General features: G+C 33.3%; 1 protein-coding gene across 3 annotated transcripts in view; it reads left to right on the top strand.

Annotated features, from left to right (window-relative positions):
• Nucleotides 1-22,162, top strand: part of CEP85L (centrosomal protein 85 like) — a 143,575-nt gene that overhangs the window by 24,738 nt on the left and 96,675 nt on the right. For all 3 annotated transcript variants that reach the window (XM_063096999.1, XM_063096998.1, XM_063097000.1), the window contains exon 3: nucleotides 16,043-16,830. In XM_063096999.1, coding sequence (XP_062953069.1) covers nucleotides 16,043-16,830 — 788 coding nt within the window. The remainder of the gene's footprint in view (nucleotides 1-16,042; nucleotides 16,831-22,162) is intronic.

Raw genomic sequence — 22,162 nt, 5'->3', positions numbered from 1 at the left:
CAACAGAAATTTATTTCTCACAGTTTCGGAGATGAAAGGTCTGAAATAAAGATGTTGGCAGGGGCATGCTCCCTCTGAAGTCTGTAGGGAAGAATCCTTCCTTGCCTCTTCTAGCTTCTGGTGGTTGCCGGCATTCCTTGGTATTCCTTGGTTTGTGGCAGCCTAACTCTAGTCTTTGTTTCCTTCACATGACCTCCTTTTCTGAGTCTCCTCTTTGCCTTCACATCTCTCTCTTTCCTTATAAGATACCAGTCATTGGATTTAAGGCACATCCTAATCCACTACGACCTCATATTAACTTGAATTACATCTGCAAAGACCCTGTTGCCAAATGGGGTCACATTCCCAGGTACCAGGGGTTAAAATTTTAGTGTATCTTTATGGGAGACACCGTACAAGCCACATCGCCATCTTTACAGTCTATGTGGTTAAACGGAAAGGCATAAAAAAGTGCTGGAGAGTAATTTGAACTAAGTTGAGTTGAAAATAAAGCAGGAGAACTAATTTGAATTTTTTTTTTTTTTTTAAATGTGTTTTTAGCTATTTGGTCTCATCAATGAACTTTAAAAGTTAACTTTTTTGAGGAGAGAGTGATGTGGGAAAGATAACAGGTCTGAGGATTTAAAAGTTCCAGTGTGGATGCTCTGGGATTTTCTTAGTGTTACTTTAAAGCTGTTTGCTTTTAGCAAATCGTAGTCTTAACTTTTGTTCCTGTGTAATGACTTCTCCCAAATTTACTTTAGGTCCAGAAACAAATTCTTTAGCTTTTTGAAGTTTTGATTTAAAAACTCAATATTAATAATCTTTTTACAGTCAGTTACTTCTGCCTCAGTAGAATATATGGTATTAATCTGGGTCCAGCTGAGAACATTTCTTCCTCAGTTTGGCCAAAGAAAGCTTAAAAAAAAAAAAAACCCCTCCCTTCCTACCTCCAGACTAGGCCACACAGTGTCAGGACTGGGATGCTGCCTTTTCAGGATAATGCCTAGCAAAAGAACTGAAAATACCTCATTGAGAAGATGATTATAATAGTATCTCTTTCGTGATCTCTAAAAACTCTTTGATTCTGCTATGTATCATTATATAATTACTCACCTTTTCTATTGCTATTTAGAAAACTGCCTTTCTCTATATTCTTTGAATTTATTTAAAACTATTTTTTTTTTGTTAGCAGTAGCAAATATCACTGCTTTTCTTGCTGAATAATTCATCAAGTGTTAAATACAAGTTCCTGTAATCTTTTAGGGATGAAGAGCATGATCTCCACTTTTTCCTTGAATTGGGTTGATGCAAAGATGTTAAATTTTTTAACTTCCATTAGTTCTCGCCATTACCTCCAAACTGAACTTCAGCTCCTTCCCCTGCCAGTTCTTTTTTTATTAATACATGAAACAATGAGTGATTTCACTGGTATGTTACACAGTACTGTTCAGAATATCGTAATGGATAAAGAATCCATTGCATTTAAGACATAATCATATTAGATAGTGTTAGAGGCTATTCTCTATGGATAAAGTAATGTCAGAGTTTGGATACAAAGGGCAAAATAGGACAGTAGTTCTAGAAAAGGATAAGGAGTATAAGGAATTGTGGATAAAAATAATGAAGTAGTAGGACTCTGGAAGACTGACAGTAAAGAACAGAAGCTTGACACTTCTGTGGAAAATGAATCAGAATTGTGGTTTGAGTGATTGGTGCTGGTGATGAATGATATCCGTTTCATTTATTATTGATTGGAGAGGTGAAGGGTACTCCTGTTAAAAAAAAAATCAGTTACATTAAAATACGGCATGAATATAGGACATTGTTTTAGCGGGTATAATGAGGACTATTTATTTAGAAGGGAAAGCCTGCTGTGTTTTTGGATGTAACACTCTATTCCAATTAGTGAATGTTTTCCTTTGTGAGTTTATATTTTTCTGAAGTTTTCATGATTTCCACCTTATGGGAATGATTCATCTGTTTCTTACTTTCTCTGTTCTTTGATAGGTATGCTCACCAAGTTATAAGTCCATCTAATTTACAAACTTGTGTTTTTCATTGTTGGGTTAGCTTCATGGCATATCAGTTAAACATAAAGGGATCAGGGAAATAACCACTGTGGAGGATTAATGAATATTGAGAATAGCCTAGCTTTAGAACATAACTAATAGGTTGATATTTATAACATAATATCAGCTTTAAGACATGCTGTGTAGTTGATTATTTCATATCAGAGTCAGGTGAATGTGCTTTATATAATTTGGTCTTTGATTATATAGACCTTTCTGTTATCTGTTAATCATAGGTCTATAACGTGTTCATATTTTTGTCATTTATAAAATTAAACAAATCTATGCTTTTAAAATTCCATACATTACAGAATAACCTAAAAATGTTTTTGTCGTACAACCCACAGCTGAGAATTACTGGGGATGCCCAGTTAGCTCGGTTGCTCAGTTGGTTAGAGCACAGCCTTGTAACACCAAGTTCACTTACTGGCCAGCTGCCAAAAAAAAAAAGGGACATTTACCATGGCATATAATTATTTTAATTTTTAAATAATATACCTGAAATTTGTATGATTGTTAACAAATATAATTTGAGTGTATCTACAGAATATTTTAGTTAGATGCCTTTAACTTTATTACTGTTACTATTTGGTTTGAAGGAAGGTATACATTTTTTCTTGATTTCAGAGGCTGTGGTGTGAAGTGCTGCATTCTTTTGGTTTGTTGTGATAATTTTTAGGTGAAATGTGTGAATAATGCATTTGAGTTCTTAAAAGATTGATTATTATCAAAACCTCAATGTATGTATTAAATAAGTACATGATTTACATACCCTGTGGGTGTTGATGAGTAACTCTTATTAAGTTTACATACTATACTTGATACTATGTATATAATACATATGCAACCACTGTAACTCTTATTAAGTTTACATACTTACTATACTTGATACTATGTATATAATATGTATGCAATCACTGTAAATTCCTTTCTGGAGATATTTGAAGCACCACAACATTTCAGTCAGCACTGAGACCATGTATACAACAGTGGACAGAGCAGTAGGCTATACCATATAGCTTAGGTGTGCCTTAGGCTATACCATCTAGGTTTGTGTAAGGACACCCTATGATGTTCACACATGATGAAATTGTCTAAGGGCACATTTTTCAGAATGTAGCCCTATCATTAAGCGGTGCATGACAGTATTATGGAAAACAACAGTATAGAGCTGTACTGTCTAATATGGTAGCCAGTAGTAACAAGTGGCTATTGAGCACGTCAACTGTACCTAGTCAAAAATGAGATGTATTGTAAGTTTAAAATGCACACTAGATTTTGGATACTTGTTATAAAACTGAAAAATAGTTTATTAATACTTTTAAATATTGATTACATGAGGGAATGATAATATTTTGTATATAGTGGGTAAAATACATTATTAGAATTAATTTTACCTTTTTTTTTAGTTTTATAATGTGGTTACTACAAAATTTAAAATTACATATATGGCTCGAATTATATTTCTCTTGGACAGCACTGGAATCAGACAGTCTATAATTTGTGAAGGGTTTCCTTTCTAAGATTTTTGAGTGTACGTGTATGTTTGTGTATTTCCCAGTAGAAAACAATACTGATTTCTCAAAATAGCTCCTGTCAGCCCACTTAGTATTAATATGCAATAGAAATTTATATCAATATCATTATGTCTATGATAAATTATTTTACTGTCAGTTTGGGAGTACCATGAGCACTCCCCTTTTATAACTTTGAGTATGATAAGAGTTTCACTGCAGTGAGATTCTCTTATGGCAAAGAGAAAGTTAGTTAAGGTGGGTATGATGGGGTGTAAAGGTTTGGGTTAGGAAGGATTTTTTAGTTGTATAGTTTCTGAAATTCCAAAGAATTTTTTTGCACAGGTGGAGAATGAAAAAAAGAAATTATGTCAGTAATTCCTCCTAGAATTACTCCTCCTATTGCGTTTGAGGTACAGGTTCTCAGACTTAATTAGGTGGGAAGAGGAGACATTCCCTTGGATAAGAGTATTCCAGATTGGGAGTCCTATAGCATAGTTTGCTGCTAGGCCACCTATGTGTAGGTGAGGTAGTTATTGCAGGTAGAAGAGTGCAGTTACATCAGTCTTTTATATATAAAGTTTAGTTGGAAATTGAGTGTTCAGGAGGAAAGAACCTATCTTACTACAAGCTTCTAGAGTTTGGCTAATCTTTCTAAGTAATAATATTATGCTTACATTATATAATTCAAATATTTAAGCTGTAATAGTAAATTTTGGGTTCTGATTTACCTCATTATTTCTGTTTGTCTTAAAGACAGTTCTGATTGAATTGGTATCTGTATATACTAAATGTGAATTTGAGTTTTTGGGTGTAGATCACAGTACATAGCATAATTTTTATTTAAGTTCAACGATACATTAAGTAAACAGTATGTCTGTAAAGTAAGTAATCAAACATTAAATTGGATAGTCCTATCTAGTCAGGCTCCCCCCATCCTTCTACCCCTGCCATTTAGTATTGTTTGCTTATAACTGATGTTCCAAGTAATGCTTCTGGGCCACTACAAAATCCTCAGAGTATCCTGTGAATCTTCTGAAAAATAATAACCTGTATTCTTTTTTATTTTAATGTACTTTTGTTTTAATTCTTTAGAAAATTATAATCCATAGGTGTATATTGGGTAAAATAAATCAGACTATAAATGCTATATGAATTACAAAGATCTTATTTTATAAATAACTATTATATAAATAGTGGTACTTCTCCTCTTTCTAACCTGGAGCTTTTAGAGGTTCATTCATTTATTCATTTAGTAAATGATTATTGAATACTTACTGTTCCAAGAGGCACATAATTACAAGGAGATCAAAATGGAGGAGAAGATTACATCAGAATCTCAGCAGGGAAGGGACTGAAGTACAGAAAAATATTCTAAAATTACCATTGAGTGGTTTGCTTTTAGCCATGGTATTTTCGGAGTTTACGTAATGTTAAATAAGGGAGTGGGATTTTTATATTTAAGAAGTTGAGATACTAATTTAACATTAGCAGCGCCACTTTTTAGCTGTGGTGATTTGTTCATGGGTGTCAGATTCCAGGTTGGTAGAAAATAGATCTATGACATGAGGATAGATGTGTCTTTAACACTACCAAATTATAACATAATCTATCTCAGCCGATTGCCAGTTTTTTCCTAGGTTTTCTTTGCTGAGACTGGGAGGCCATGTAAATACCTGTGGTTGCCAAAGAAACTAGTTTGAGAGGGAGTTGTTTTTGAAGTATGCAGCACTTGTATAGAGCATAACTTAAATGTGGTGCCAGAGTTGAGTGACTGAAGGAATTAGAAAGAGGAAGCTAGAAGTACAGGACCCTGAGGTGGAAGGAGCCTGAGCAACCTTACTTTTTGCTTAGGATTGGCTCCGTAACCTTTCACAGGACAGTCTTCCTCTCCTGTATCACGTGGCTCCTGATAGGCAGGCTCTCAGGCACTTCATTTATCTTTTAAAAAAAAAAAAATCTGTGTTTTTAAATATAGCTTTTCACAGTCTGTTTTGGGCTAATTTTCAAGCCTACCTATATATTTTACTAAAAAAAAAAAAGGTACAGATAGAGTTAATTAAGTTTTTTCTTTTGGTAATTCCCAACTGCTAATTTGTATTGGAGACAATTTTATTGTCTAATTAACCTCCTTTATTTCAAATTGGTGGGACTGATAAAAATGAGCTTCAATTTAATCATATCTTCATTAGTTAGTTGTTTCTACTAGGAAATAATAGGGCTGTTGAACACTATAAATTTTGAGGTCATCCTGGGGATATATCATAGAAAGGTAGAAACTTAAGTTATCATTTGGTACATTGTTATATCTTATGAAAAAACTAAGGCCTTGTAAGGACTTGTTTAATAATTTATTGTTAATTTAGACAATATTTATTGGGTATCTACTATGTGTTAGGTACTGTGCTATGGGTTAGGAATTAAACAGACATTAATTATTATACATATAAAATCTAGTGGGACTGGCAGGCAGTAAATAATTATTATAAAATAAGATGAGCAGTGTGATAGGTGAAATGCACAGGGTGGGTGGTAAGGGTAGACAACAGAGGAACTAGAGTATTAGGGGAAAGACCCCCTCGCAGAAGTGATGTTTAAGCTGAGGCCCAAAAAGTGACTAGGAACTAGCAAGGCAAAAGGGGTTTGGGAGGAGTAGAGTCCAGGCCAAGAAAACAGCTTGGTCAAAGTCTGGGAAGTCAAAAAACATTGTGGTCAATGTGTGAGGATGAATCACAAGAAAGCAAAACTGGATGCCAGGAGACCACTTGCTGTTGCAATAGGAGCTGATGGTGACTTGTTCATAAAAAGAGATAGGGGAGGGAGAAAATGAGATGATTCGGGAGATAATTAGGAGATGTAAACCATACATTCTTTCTTTTTAAACAGTTTTATTGAGATGTAGTTCACATACCATACCATTCACTCATTTAAAGTGTATGATTCAATGGCTTTTCGAGTTGTACATCTATCACCACTCTCAATTTTACAATATTTTCATTACCCCAAAAAGAAACCCCGTTCTCCTCAGCCATCATCCCCATACCCCTCATTTCCCCAGCTCTAGACAACCATGGATGTTAGAGGACGTAAAAATTTCCCAGGGGCTTTCTCTTCTTTGCTGATGTATTTTATTACAGTGATTAGGTTTCATCAGTTTACTTTGCCAAATGATTTTGTTAAGACGTCTCATTTTAATGTAAAATATCCTCTTGTTCTTATTCTTATGTTTCTTTTCTTTTCTTTTTGTTTTTTTACATAAAATTTCCAACATATACCAAAGTAGAAAGTTAAAATGCTGAACCCATATGTGCACAACACCAAATTTATGCAGTTTTAAGACATGACAATCTTATTTCAGCTATTCTCTGCTTAGCCCACATCCTTGGTAATATTTAAGCAAATTGAGAGCCCCCTCTTAACCTTTTGATTATAATGATACTAACATTTATTGAGCGTTTACTGTGTACAAGGCATAATAAGATGCTTACATAATTGTTAATTAAAAAATTACATATTAGGTATAATTGTATACCCATTTAACAGATGAGGTGAATCATAATTAGATCATTCTCTAACCCGTTATGCTTTTTTTATTTTACTAACAGTTCACTGGTGAAAAATAGTATGTTTTTGCAACTTTGGAACTTTCAGGTCTCTAGTAAATGGATACTCCAATAACATGACTTCCAGATATCAGTGGATTAGTTGGTCAGTTGGCCTTAACATTAATAAAAATATTTATCAAATTTTTGCAATATAAGATTGTATACTTTATATATGATTTATTTTTAAAAATTTCATTGTAGGAATCCTTATGAGGTAAATACAATAATTTTCTTTTTACTGATGAAAAATAAAACTTTGTTAATAACATATTTAGGGTTACACGGCTATTCAAGTGGTGGAGCTGAGATTCTCTTGTCTAACTCCAAAAGCCTTGTTCTTTTTATTTAAAAAAAAATTTTTTTTTATTGTGGTAAAAAAATAAATAAGGATTGCCATTTTAAACATTTGTAAATGTACTACGGTTGCATGGAATTAATTATGTTTACAATGTTGTATGACTACCACTTCTATTTCCAAAACTTTTCATCTTCGTAAACATAAACTCTGTACCCCTTAATCAATAACTTCCCATTATTCCTTACCCTGTTTCTGGTAACTTCTAATCTATGTCTGTTTCTGAATTTTGTTTTCTTTTAAATTTATTTTTCTTAATTGACTCATGATAATTGTATGTATTTATGGAGTACAGTGTGGTGTTTGGATAAGTTTATGCTGTGTGTAATGATCATATCAGAGTATTTAGTGTATAAATCACCTCAAACAACTGTCACCTCTTTGTGCAAGGAACATTCAAAGTCCTCTCAATTAGCTGCCTGAAATTATACAGTAATTTGTTGTTGACTGTAGTCTTCTTATATTGCTATAGAACACTATATCTTATTCTTCTTTTCTTTCTACAATTTGTAAAGGAGAAATAAAGTCTTTCTCAGACAGGCAAAAATTAAGAGAATTCATCACCACCAGACTGGCCTTAACAAGAAATGCTTAGGGGAGTCTTATATCTGGAAGAGAAAGAACGGTAATGACCATCATGAAAGTACCTGAAAATATAAAACTTACTGGTAGAGTACATATGGATACAAAAGCCCTGTTCTCAACCCCGCTGTGCTATGCCCACACTGGAAAGGAAAAACTCAGAGGGAAAGAAGCCCTGAGAGGTGTAATGTAGGATAGTATTTGTAACACAAGACTGAGGAACAGGAGACCAGGTTTCTATTTTGTGCTCTGTGCTTGGTCATGTAATTTAGCCTCCATGAACTTCAGTTCTTTATTTGCATATGGTAGTAGGTCAAAGTTTATGCGTAGAACATTTTTGTTTGCTTGTAAAATTAAATAATTTCAAGGCAGTGTTCAAAAAATTATGATTTGCATTCTTTTGTAAATAAAATAACCATTTTCCTTTGCTTATAATTTCACTTAATTTTCTTGTTAGGGAAATATTTAAATTTTAATTTCTTAAACATGGTGTGTAATGTCAGTAAGTTTGCAGAAATTAAAATTGTTTGCGAGTATATTTTTTATCTTTATGGATCTCATTTTTACCTTTGGTGTTTATCATTCATTTATTCTTGTTTTTTATCATTTTGATTTTGGCCTGATAGAGAATAAATGCCTGAACCTGACCAATCTTAGCTGAATTCAATTGATTTTAGAGATGTGTGATGAACCCATGGACCTCTGATCTAGAAAGGCTCTTCAGGCATGCAGCTGTGGGCTTAGGAAAGCAATTAATGCCTTCACATCTCCCCAAATAGTGCAGGTAGATAGAGGACCAAATGATAATTTCTTGTCTATTCTGTCATAAAGTAATAGTTTTGTTTCTAGGAAACTTTGCATTTTCAAAAATCACATCCCATAATTTAAAAGGTCAAGTTAGAGTTTGGTTTGTAAAAATTTTTGTAGGAGAGAAATGATATTTAGGCTCCTTGCGCGTTAACTGCCTGACGAGACTTAATCTTAACTGGAAACTAGTGTGAGATTTCCAGAAAATGGTACAGTTGAATGAAAATTTAAAAGGCAGGCAAGAAAAAAATATTAAATTTTTTGTAAATAGAAAAAGGAGCTGTTTTTTCTGCCAGCTTTTTTTTTTCTGACCAGCTTTTAAAATGAGTTTTGCTTTGAATTATTAACCTCTTCAAGCCATACCTCAGATTGTCCTTTAATTAAGTTGCTAATAATCTGGTTGAAGATCAGAGATGCATTTTTATTTTTTAAAACAGCTTTTCATCTTGCTTTTATAAGCATGTAAAAAGAAGTTGTTTAGTTTGTTATGAATGGTTGCTAAGAGACAATGTACAAAAAGGGCTTGGGAACTGCCTGATTTGTGGAAGGTAGTTTTCTATAATTATTTTCAACAAATAAGTTTTTTCTATCTTAATAGGACTTGAAGTGGCCTCACAAAAAACAAATGAGAAATTATAAAATAGTCAAGAAAACAAGGTGATTCATAATTATGATTAGATGTTAAAAGAAGAACTAAGATTTGCCCAGAATTGCATATTATTTCTGTCATGTACAGTTGCTGAAAGAATAGCCCATACGTTTAGCTGAAGGGAAACAAAATTTTCTCACTATTATTAAGAAATAAAGAATAAAATCAAGTAGTTCGGGATTTTACAAGTAGTAGATTACAAGTAGTAGATACTGGTACCTGAGGTACAGTTCTCATGTTCTTGACAGTTACTGTTATATGATTCTTTCTTGTAATTATCTTCAGACCCTGTGCAGCTAGGATAATGCCAAAGTAGGACTTAATATTTTAGATGTATCTCTTGTAAACATTTGGCTGGATAAAAAAAATTATTTGGACAGTGCTTATCTTTTGAGTGGATTTTTACTTACTGCGATTGTTACATTTTCATGCATTTTTATCATCACATTGTATGCTTTCCGTTGTGCTTTTTTCAAGTCTTTTCTTTCTTCTAGATTTTTTCTTCATGCTATTTTTCTTCTACTCAGAAACCGTACACTATATCCTTTAAAAAGATAGCTTTATTGAGTTATAATTTGCTTATCATGCAGTTCACCCGTTTAAAGTATACAACTTAATGTTTTTTAATATATTCTCTGAATTGTGCTACCATCATCACAATCTAATTTTAGAAAATTTTCATTTTCCCCTAAAAGAAACCCATTAGCTGTCAATCCCCAACTGCTTCTCCCAGCTCCAAGCAACCACTAGTCTTTCTCTTTCTGTATACATCTTTGTTCTGGTCATTTCTTATAAATGGAATTATCTAATTTGTGATCTTTTGTGACTGACTTCTTTCACCTACCATAATGTTTTCTAGATTCAGCTATGTTGTAGCATGTACCAATACTTTCTCTTTTAATACCCAATAATATTCTGTTCTATGGTTAATACCGTATTTTATTCATCCATTTATAAGTTGATAAACATTTGAGTTGTTTCTGCCTTTAGGCTCTTAAGAATAGTGTCTCTGTGGATATATACCTTTTGACTATTAAGAACGGTGTTTTTGTAAATATTCTTGTACATGTTTTTGCATAGACATATGTTTTCACTTCTTTTGGGTATGTATCTATCAGTGGAATTGCTGGGTCATATGGTAACTCTATGTTTAACTTTTTGAGGAACTGCCAGACTATTTCCTAAGGGGCTGCATCATTTTACATTCCCACCAGCACTATGAGGGGTCTTCAAAAAGTTCGTGTAAAGATTCGTATTATCTTTTGATTCCATTTTTCCATAAACTTTTTGAAGTACCATCCTCTACGAGGGTTCCAATTTCTCTACATCCTCACTAACACATATTATGTCATTTTGATTCTAGCCATCCTAGTGGGTATGAAGTGGTACTTCATTGTGGTTTTGATTTATAGTTTCCTGATAACAAATGATGTCAAAAATCTTTTTATGTGCTTTATTTTCTTTTTAGAGTCTGCATTAGAATTTTATTTTTTACAGAAGATTTATTTAGATAAAAATTGACTTTGGAACTAATATATATATTATGTCTTTGGCTTCAAATATAACAAAGAAAAAATCCAACATGTTATAACTGACAAACTTGGTGGAAAAGCCCTAAATTTTTCTGCCAAGAAGCTTAATTAATCAAGTTACTTTTATTATTTTATTTTTATTGATTATACATATTCATGGGGCACAGAGCTGACTGTCAGCACCTGTGCCCAAGATGTGGTGAGCAGATCAATATTAACAGCATGCTAACCACCTCAAAATACAGTTATTCCATGTGGTATCCCCAACCCAACCTCTCCCCAATCCCCCCCAACCCTCCCACAACCCTAAGTCTCTCTCTCCCTCTGCAAATCCAACATACCAGTGTGTTGGACTTCCCTTCCTTCTTTCTCTCTTAGCTCCCACTTGTGAGTGATGACATGCAGTATTTTTCTCTCTGTGCTAGGCTTATTTCACTTAACATAATTTTCTCCAAACTCATCCATGTTGCTGTGAATGGCAGAATTTCATTCTTTTTTATGGCTGTGTAATATTCCATTATGTATATATACCACCACATTTTCCTTACCCAGTTGTCTGTCAGTGGACATTTAGATTGGTTCCAATATCTTGGCTATTGTAAATAGAGCTGCGATGAACATGTGAGTGCAGCGGTATCCCTTTGACATGATGATTTCTATTCCTTTGGGTATATAACCAGAAGTGGGATTGCTGGATCATATGGTAGATCTGTCTGTAGTTGTTTGAGAAAACTCCTCACTGTTTTCCATAGTGGCTGTACTAATTTACAGTCCCTCCAACCATGTGGAAGAGTTCCCCTTTCTCCACATCCTTGCCAGCATTTGTTATTCTCAGTCATTTTGATAATAGCTATAAGCCCTGTCCTCTGGGTTTTAAAAGAACTACTTTCTCCCAGTTTCACATTTCACTGTTCTAACTTAGATGTGGGCTAGATGCCATTGTAATAACTTGCATTTGGGATTTGTGGCTACTATTAGGTAGCTTAATAAAAAAAAGCACATTAGGAATTGCATTGCATCTACCTCTGATTAACTGTGTTTCCTTAGGGCAAAATAAAATTTTTTAAAGTGTTAAAATCCACATTTTCTGGACTCATCTCTTTGATATAATGGTCCTTTTTCCCCCCAGGGATTCATACTGTCAAATATTTAATTCCTTGTTAATTTATTCATGTGTTGTGTGCGAGTGTGTGTGTATGTGCATATGTGTGTGAATAGACTAAGCTTTGATCCTTAGTTTTGACAGTAATGAATTCTGCATGTCACAGTAAATAAAATTTGACCCTACAACTCAAGATACTGGTTGTGGTTGAACTTGGAATATTTAAGCTTGGGGGCTTCAGAACTGGAATCAGACCCAGATGGAATGATGTTATAGTGAATGGAATAGCAGAATCACTTATTTAAAAGTGGTATTTTCCTGAACCCCTTTCTACTCTTACTGAATCGGAATTTCTTGGGCTAGAACACCAGATCCCTGGTAACTTTTTTTGTTAGCTAAAGTTTGAAAAATTCTAATAAGGAACTTTTAGGAGTAAATTCTGTGCTCAGCATAATATTCCGTGAACAACGTATATCAATTGTTTTCAGAGTTACAGGAGTAAACACTAGTCTGATGTGGAATTGGTTTTTAACACTATTTGCTGATATTCTTTGGAGTTGATAGCACACTCTCAGATGTAAGTAGCAGCCAAGACTGATGATATAGTCTCAGAGGTTTCATCTGTGATATGGAAAGTGAGACAGTCACCTGATATATTATTCATACGTTAGTAAAAGTGTTCTTTATTTGAGGTATTTCAAACTCCTTGAGGTCACAAGACAACAAAACACCTTTGCAGAAGTTTGATCAAAGGTAAATCCTGTTTCTTGAAAAAAAATTAAAGTGATGCATTGTATGAAGTAAAATGTGAAAGCATCTTTCTTTTTTTGCCCTCTTTCCACTGTACAGATTACCTTTGTTTACTAAATTTTGGGTATATTCTTCCAGACCGTTTCTGTGCTCATAACATATATATGTGTATTTACATACACATATGAACATATGTATTTGTATTCACATACATGTATTCATATTTAAAATATTAATATACACAAATTGCCCTTCTACTTCCAAAGGCTACAACAGTTTACATTTTCGTCATTTTAGTTAGCCACCTTTAATAATTTTATGAATATGATAGATAATATCATGTGCTTTTACTATTAGTGAGTTTGAGTATCTGATTTTTTTCTTTTTAAATACACATTCTTTAGTTGTATTTCTTGTTTGGTGATTTAGTTATTTATTTCCTTTGCCTATTTCAAAATTGGGCTGCTAGATTTTTGTTTGTATGGATATTTAGCCTTTTTTGTGTTATATTGAAAATAACATTTACTTTTAGCTTTTTTAATAGTATAATAATAACTGACATTTTGCTTTGTGCCAGGAATTCTTCTGAGTACTTTATGAGTATTATTTCATATAATCCTCACTGTTGTCATCCTCACTTTATGAGTAAGACAACTGTGATGATGGCAGGTTAAATAACTTGTTTGAGTACCTATAACTACTAATCGGTAGTCAGAATTTGAATCTAAAAAGACTGATTTCAAAACTATTGCACTTATCGTTTATACTATATTTTTGCCTGCAACTTTTAAATGTGAAAAACTGAAAATTTCAAATTTGATATAAAACTTTTTTGTTTTTTAAGAATAAAAGATATTTTTAGGAGGCTATCATGATTTTAACATAACTATTACTTTAGGATTATTATATAATATATTAATACAAGTATTCCATAGACTTTTGGCAGTATTTGTTCCATTTCTATTTCTAACCAACTCTCAGTAGCATATTCCCTTCTATTTTCTGGTTCTACTGATTATAACAGTCTGTTGATCAATCTGGTGGCCAATTGTTTTTCTTTAATCCATCCTCTACTCTGCTACCAGAATAATCATTTTAAGTACTGCTTTGATCATGTCACTCACTCCTTTGTTTGAAAACTTTCAGTGTTATCATATTTCTTGCTGAATGAAAGCCATTTTCTTTCCTTAGCAGAGTATTTGAAGATTTGTAGGTCTGTGCTTCACCTTTACTTTTCAAGAATTACCTTGAGCAGCTATTCTTGACTCTTAACTCCACAATGCAGATAAATGGAAGACTTTGTTTTTCTTCTTTTAGAGCTTCATTCTCCTGGCTTTATGCTTGGATCATTCAATGTTCTTAATTAGCAGAAGAAGCTGACTGTCTGATTGAGCAGATGAGGAATTTATTTAAGGGTATTTGGTACTTCACACAATTTTTGAGAGGGCTGGAGAACCAGGCTTAAGGTTAAGCTTCCAGGTATTATGCCTCAAATCACATCTGAGAACTGTCACTCTCCTGCCTACTATATATGGGAGGAAACCACCAGTGCCGCCACTTCTGCACTAGGAACTTGATTCTACTGTTACTTTGGGGCCTCCTCTGTCTATGTCATTGTGGAAAACTGATGCCTTTGCTATTGTCTATACCACCATACCAGCCAGAAAATGGTAACTCCACATAGAGCCCATTTTCTCATGTGACTCACTTCCAAAGTGATATCTTGTGCAGGCGATTCTGAATGTCTGCATCATAGCTGTAGGTACGTTGGCAATTTGAGGTCTGAAATTTATTTTGGGAGGTTGGATTCATAAGATGAGAATTTTCCTAAATACAGAAAGGTTCTATAGAAGCTAATAGGCAGTCTTGAATATGATAGATGTTAACTATTGTACTTTTGCTCATATTCCTCCATCTGCAATATCTGTCCATTTTCTTCTCCAGGTGAACAAATTCTATGCAAAGATCGACTGGATTTTTGAATTAGTCTGCCTGGCTCATTCGCGTCTGAATTTTCTTATGACCTTATCAACATTTCTTTTCCTGTTACTTTATTTCTTTAAAACAATATCTGCACCGAAGTAATATTTAAATATATTCTGGTATAAGAGTAAAACAATATGGAAAGATATAGAATAAAATGTGAAAGTTGCCTTTCATCACTCACCTCCAACCCCCATCAATTCAAATTATTATCCCCTTTCTAGATATCCCTTGATAACAAAATTATAATCTTTGGTTTTAATTGGTATATATGATGATTTTGCGCTTGATGGTAAGATTATTAAGTGTAGAGGTACTTATTTATCTTTTAGTCTTTCGTAGAGCCTACTGAAACTATACCTGTGTGTAGAATAGAGTGATTTGAGGGCCTGACCTAAGGCAATAGATAATTCAGTCATTTTAGGAGTAAAAATTCACAATTTGGGGATTTAATGAATATACAGAAGAAGATAGGAATGAAAGTAGAGGCCAGGATTTTAGCTTGAATTATATATCATTGATGATCCCATAAATGAGACTGGACGTTTAGGAACTATTCTGTCTCTGCAAATGTATTGCTAGGACCCTTTCTGATTATTTTCCATTATTGTAGGAACTCTACTCATATTTCTGTTTTGAATTAGAGTTTAGGGAGGTGCTGAAATGTTCAGATTTGGCATAGATTTCCACAGTTCAGGAAAGACTTTGAAAAATACCATTTTCTGATAGAGTTGTGTCTGGGACTTCAGTGCTGAATTATGAGTAAGACCTCTCAGTAGGGAGATGGATTTTTTTTTTTCTTTTAAAGGTATAATACTTTGATTAAATAGGGTAAATATAAGCCTATTTTCCAATCATTTTTTTTATCTGTAAGTAGGTGGTGAAAGGGCATATACTTTATTATTTATCGATATATAGAAAATAGTGTTTGAAACTGACTTGTTTCATATAAACTTAAAGGAATAATATAATTTCCTAATTTTGAGGAAGTAGCTCTGAAAACCTTGTGCTGGGAAACTAAGTTCACATTTCTTTTTTGGCATTTTGCATTTTGCCTCATTCTCTTTTTTCCTTTTAATTGTAACTCATTTGGAAATCTTTTTTCTTTCCAGATCATTCAACTTCAAGCGGCACATTATCTTTTAAGCCTAGTCGATCATTGGTTACTCTTCCTACTGCCCATGTGATGCCATCTAACTCCAGTGCTTCCATTTCCAAACATAGGGAATCATTGGCATCAGATGTCTCAAAATGGAGTACAAGCCTCATGCAAACACTGGAAAACCACAGTAGCGGGGAGCAGGACTCTTCACTAGATATGAAGGACTTCCATCCTCTTCGGAAATGGTCATCTTTATCCAAACTCACTGCCATGGATAACTGCTGCCAGGGTGGCACTGTACACACAGAAGAGTCGAGGAATGGTTTGGAAAAGACAGGGAGGGGCAAGGCTTTAACATCAGAACTAAGGACAAGTGGGCCTGGCTGCATACATGATAGCATGGAGATGCTTAAGCTGGGGGACAAGGAAGTAAATAAAAAGCGGTCATCAACTCTGGACTGCAAGTATAAATTTGAGAGCTGTAGCAAAGAGGACTTTAAAGCCTCTCCCTGTGCTCTTACGAGACAGACCTTAGACATGACATATAGTGCCTTACCTGAAAGCAAACCTATTATGATGAGCTCAGAGGCATATGAATCTCCAAAATACTTAATGCTTGGTCAGCAGGCAGTAGGTGGAGTTCCCATTCAGCCTTCTGTGAGGACTCAGATGTGGCTTACAGAACAGTTGCGGACAAACCCTTTGGAAGGTAGAACTACAGAGGACTCTTATAGTTTAGCTCCTTGGCAACAGCAGCAAATTGAAGAGTTTCAACAAAGAAGTGAAACACCAATGCAGGTAAAGCTCAAAATCTAGTGTTTGCTTCCCTCCAGTGGATGTTAAGAGTACAGTAACACACTTGCAATTAGCATGTGACAGTGTCCACAGTAACAGATTGTTTGTTTCACTTTTCTCTGTTCATAAGCATTAATGATATAAACTTAAAAAGTGTTCGAGACTAATTAGCATGAAAAACTTAAAACCTTGTAACTAACTTGGTACTTAGGTATTTACTTTTCTTCTCATTTGCATAAAAATAAACAAGGCAAAATATTCAATCTAAAGGAACTTGAAACAGAAACAAAGAAGTTAGCAAGGTGTGCTAGAATGAACATTAATTTGGGAGTATAAAGTTTTGGATTTTGTTTACGGTTCTATCAGATTTAGAAGGTGGATGATTCTTATCACTTAATTTCTCTGGGTCTCTATTTCTTCATCTATAAAATGAGAAGGTGGAACTAAAGTCATTTGTAAAGTTTTGCTAATGGTTGACATGAAGTTAGGTTTATAAATCAGGTGTACTTAATTAAATGCATTTAACTTGGCTGTCAAGATTTATGAGAGGTCTTCAGAAAGTTCATGTATTGTTCATGTCCTTGTATTGTGTTTTAATTCAGTTTTTCCATGAACTTTTTGAAGTGCCCTCATATTTGCTAATCAGTTAAGGAAAGCACTTTATGATAATACCATATATAAAGAAAAATAGTATATAATCCCTAATGTGTCTAGGGAATAACATATAAATGTGTAAATTTCTTGATCTGGAAATGTTACTATTCCAGATAATTTTCATAGCTTATTTTAACTGGGAAACTAGTTTTCTAACATAAACCCTGTTATTCATTTTTTATTATCAGAGTTTTCTGGAACAAATTAATTCTATCAAAAATTGCAGTATTTCGCTGAGTAAAAGTTTTAAATTATTATTTTATTACTATAAGTATTACTAATAAAAAAGAATAAAGAATAAAGGGCTACAGTCTATGAAAGGATAAGGAGATCACTTAGCCAGGAACCTCACAAACCTGATTACAGCCCCCAAATGTACGTACAACCTAATGTACTAAATTCATAGGAGAACTTTTAACACATCCCATGTGCCTTCTTTATTTTTACTTTGAACACAATTCTTATAATCTTGATTATGTATATTTAAACCTATAACCAAAGGGAAGCATCATTATGATGTTTGAATTACAAATTAAGAAAGAGTTATTTAACCAGACTCATTTGTAATTTATCAATTCAAGTGATTGGAAGATAGGAAAACTAATTTTTAAAATACCGTCACATTTTAGTTCTCAAATGTTGTGACTGTAGGAGAACAGGGACCAGGCAGTCATTTCTATAGCTTGTGTCTCTACCTAGACTTAGAGTTGTCCAAGAGGAGTTGAGTATACTACTCCAAGCTGAAGAAGGTATGATAGAAAGATAACTGAGAAAATACTAATTCACTCCTTCTTTCATTCTGCTTAGATGAACTGCTTTAAACAAGATTTTCCCTAACCTTGAAGAAATGTAGAGAGGGTTGGGAGGTTGGAGGGGTATTAGGGAGAATAACTTATTTTTAAATCTTCCTAGTACGTGGTAGAACAAGAAGGCTCCTAATGGACAAAATTTGTATGTACCCTGGAAAAGCCCTACTTCTTGATTAGCCTTATTTGGGATGGTCTCTTTATAGTCCTTTTAAATCTTGGAGTAGAAAGATAAAGCCAGTTAAAGAAAACTGGACACTTCAATTGTGATCTTTAAGTGACTGCTTCTTTTCTAATTTCCTTCTTGGACCACTACAGAAAATGTTCTTAAATACCTTCTCCTTGGAGCCTCCTAGTGTTCTCTTTATTTTAAAAGTTCTCATCGTAGTTGTTTTTTAAAAGTCTCTGAAATAATGACTTTCTTTTAGTCTAATTTTTACATGAAGAGAAGGAACAGCCCATCTGATAAATTGTGATTTTCAAGCACAACTGCTAAGCTCTCACCATGAAAAAAACAATTCTTTTACAACTAAGAAAAGCAATTAGTCTGAAAGTCATGATCTTATAACAGCATAGATTTATAAAGCACTTTGTAGCTCTCAGAGTATTTTATCTCATTTGATCCTCACAGCCTCCTTCCCCCATCCACTGCCCCCTGGAAAAAGTTAATTTGTAACATGAAAGTTTTGCTCTTCTTAGGACTTAGTCCAGAATAATTATTGAGCCAACCATACAGTCTTATGTGCATGGACTTCCTTGATTTCCATGGTTTTCTGCTAAACCATATACAGTACAGGTAGTGTAGTACTCTGAAGCATCTTCCTTTGTGAATGAAGAGAACCCATCTATGCCATCAGTTGGTTTAGGGCTCCATGTGCGATGTCCTCCACTAGTCTGGTTCTTTCCTCTGTTCCTCCCCACCCCTCAAGCTGTCTGACCCTGTAAGAACTGTGACAGAAAAGAAAGACAAAGCCTTATCTTCTTTTTGGGAAGAATACTTTCCTCTCCATGCCCCTCTTGAGTTTCTTTTATTGGGGGGTGGAGAGGGTGGAGGAAGTACATGTCTACACATAACAACGTGCATTGGATTCCTGTAGGTCCACAGTGGATCTCTCAGACAGTAATGAAGTAGTGGTCTCTCAACTGAAAAAATTGTTTGTCCTTTTTTCCCTTACATTTCCTAGGATGTTTCTAAACTCTGGGTGGAAATCATTAAAAAGAGGAAGATGAAATTTTGTGCCTATTTAAATCATAAAGGGGCTTGATCAATCAAGGTATTGGCGCCTTATGATTTCAACATTTTATTGGAGATTTTTCTCTTAAAAATTGGATAAATGGCTTAAAGGTAAATGACTTAGTTTTTTTCTAACATGAAATAAGAATGAAAGAGTTTTATTTATAACTTGGGGGTATTTTATATATTCTGTTATGTCCTATGAAAAGAAATAGTTTATTTATTTTTATTCTTTATTTTTGCACCCTGTTTTGTCTTTAATTATTTTACTGTTTGAGATCATCTAACTGTGCATTGAAAGATGTGTGGATACTGCGACACTCTCTATAGGTAGGATATGGCATTATAAGTAGCTAAAAAGCATATAGTTGATTTTTACGTGCATGTTTTAATAAATAAAATTAGCGTGTTTTCTTTTTTTATCTGTGAACTTTTGTGTAAAATAGTATATAATTTCTATATATTTTAACGTGTGCTGTTACTTAGTAGAACAGCAGATCTTTTTTGAAAATTTATTGTATTTCCTCTTTGCCAGAAGACTAAAAAATAATCAAAGGATAAGTGATCTCTAGGTAGTAGCACATACATTATTTTATATAGGTCTGCTCTCTTGTGTTTGTACTAGGAAATCTTGATTTTATTTTTTTGGGGAAAAGTCACCAAAAAAAACCCTATAAAATTAAAACTGTTTATAATTAGAATGCTTTATAGTCATTATCAACCATGAGTATATTATACCAATTTCACTGAGTTCAAGAATATTCATTTTAATATGGAGCATTCTGATGATTTGCATTAAAGAAATACACATTTTTTAACCAATTAAAATATAAAAGGCCACATTAAACATTTAAAAATTAGTTCTTCTTTAGTACCCTATAGATTAAGATTAGAATTTATTCCATAGTAGAAAGTATTTGAGCATTTCATATTTAAAAATTTTAAATACATTGTTTTCTTATATCTTACTCTTAACACATCATGGTAAACAGAATGTTTCATTTAAAGAATGGGTTTTTGTTCTATGTTATAATAATCTGAGTTATAGAATCCTGTAACCCTCACAGTATAAAGCTTTAATTTATATCAAAGACAGATTGAAGAACAAAAAATTATTTCTATTTTACTGAGGCATAACTTCACAGTTAATAATTTGATATTGGTGTTGTAATGAACAATGTACTGAAAAGAATAGGACTTAGTTCAAATTTTCCACTTGTTTTTAAGATCAGTGTAGCTAATTATAGAACTTGTATACTTTTTGCTTAGGTAATTACTGAGACCAATGATAAGAGTGTATCACCTGTTATTTATAAGCTCTCTAGTTGTTAACAGGGATTTCCAGCCTGTAAGTAAGGCTTCACTTAAGAAATCTCTGTAATATGACACCCCTTTTCCCTCTGTTCCTCAGATATCTGTGAACCAAAATTATTGCCCTCCTCCTCTCCAGTACCTTTAAGAGATTCAGATAATTTAAAAGCAGTGTCACCTTCACTATTCAGTTAGTAAAATTTGTGTTAGAAACCAAGACTAACAGTGATGTTTCAAATTATTTTGGTAACCATATTTTAGAAAATATAATTACACATTCTCTACTTCTTTAATACTTGCTGTATTAGTAACATGTCTTGAACTGAAGTTAAAATTGTTGGATTATACAGTATAGGTGTAAACCATTTTAGACTTAATTTTAAACTTGAGTCTATTTAAATTACTGAAGTTTGGTAAATATATGAGGATACTTCAAAAAGTTTGTGTAAAGATTTATGTTATCTTTCAATTCCAATTTTCCACAAGCTTTTTGAAGTACCCTTTTATTTTTCAACATCAATTTTTGCTTCTATTGTTTTGTTAGTTGTTGGAATATGTTTTAAAATGATCAGAGGGGAAACTGAAAATGTATTTAGTGAGAAACAATTATAGATTAGCATTGCTGGATCTATAATTCGCTCAGTAAGAGTGGCTTACCAATAGGTGTTTACCATCTGGTTGATAGACTAAGGAAAATATCTATATCCTATTATAAATAATAGATGAGATAAAAAGTTTATTTCAAAATTTAATCTAAGAATTAGTTAATATTTGGAAAGAGAATTCAAATTTTTATTCTTTTTAATGTTTTAAATGTGTTTTACTGTCATTGGAAATCTTTTATTTTTATTATTTATTTTTTGCTTATATTGAGTATGAGGTTGGAATAAAAGACAAGCTATAAAATCATTCTGAAGTCTTAAGATTTCATGATTCCAAAGGTATGGTATGTAGGTAATGTAGCTCAGATAATCTACTGCAGTGCCTTAAGTTAGGGTTATACTCTATTCTGTTAGTGTATTAGTAATTATGGCTAATCTCACTGTCAGATGTTAAATTAACCACCAGTTCTTATTTGTGGATCATAATGTCCTAGAGAGAACAGACTTATGGTTTACCTACATGCATTAGAATTCTGTAATTCTTTGAAAAAATTAGTTAAGAGGAGTTTTATTTATGTAAGAGTATGGCCTTACTTTACTTGATTCTCATAAACTTTTAAAAATGTTAATATGGTATAGGACAAAAATACAATTTCTATTTTAGAATGTAGGTTTTGATAAAGAGTTACTACAGAGGCTTCTGTATTATAATAGTAAAGATAACAGAT

Source organism: Cynocephalus volans, chromosome 5 (assembly GCF_027409185.1).
Source record: "Cynocephalus volans isolate mCynVol1 chromosome 5, mCynVol1.pri, whole genome shotgun sequence".
Lineage (NCBI taxonomy): Eukaryota > Metazoa > Chordata > Mammalia > Dermoptera > Cynocephalidae > Cynocephalus > Cynocephalus volans.
Note: the sequence above shows the minus strand (reverse complement) of the source record. Positions and strands in the feature narration are given on the sequence as shown.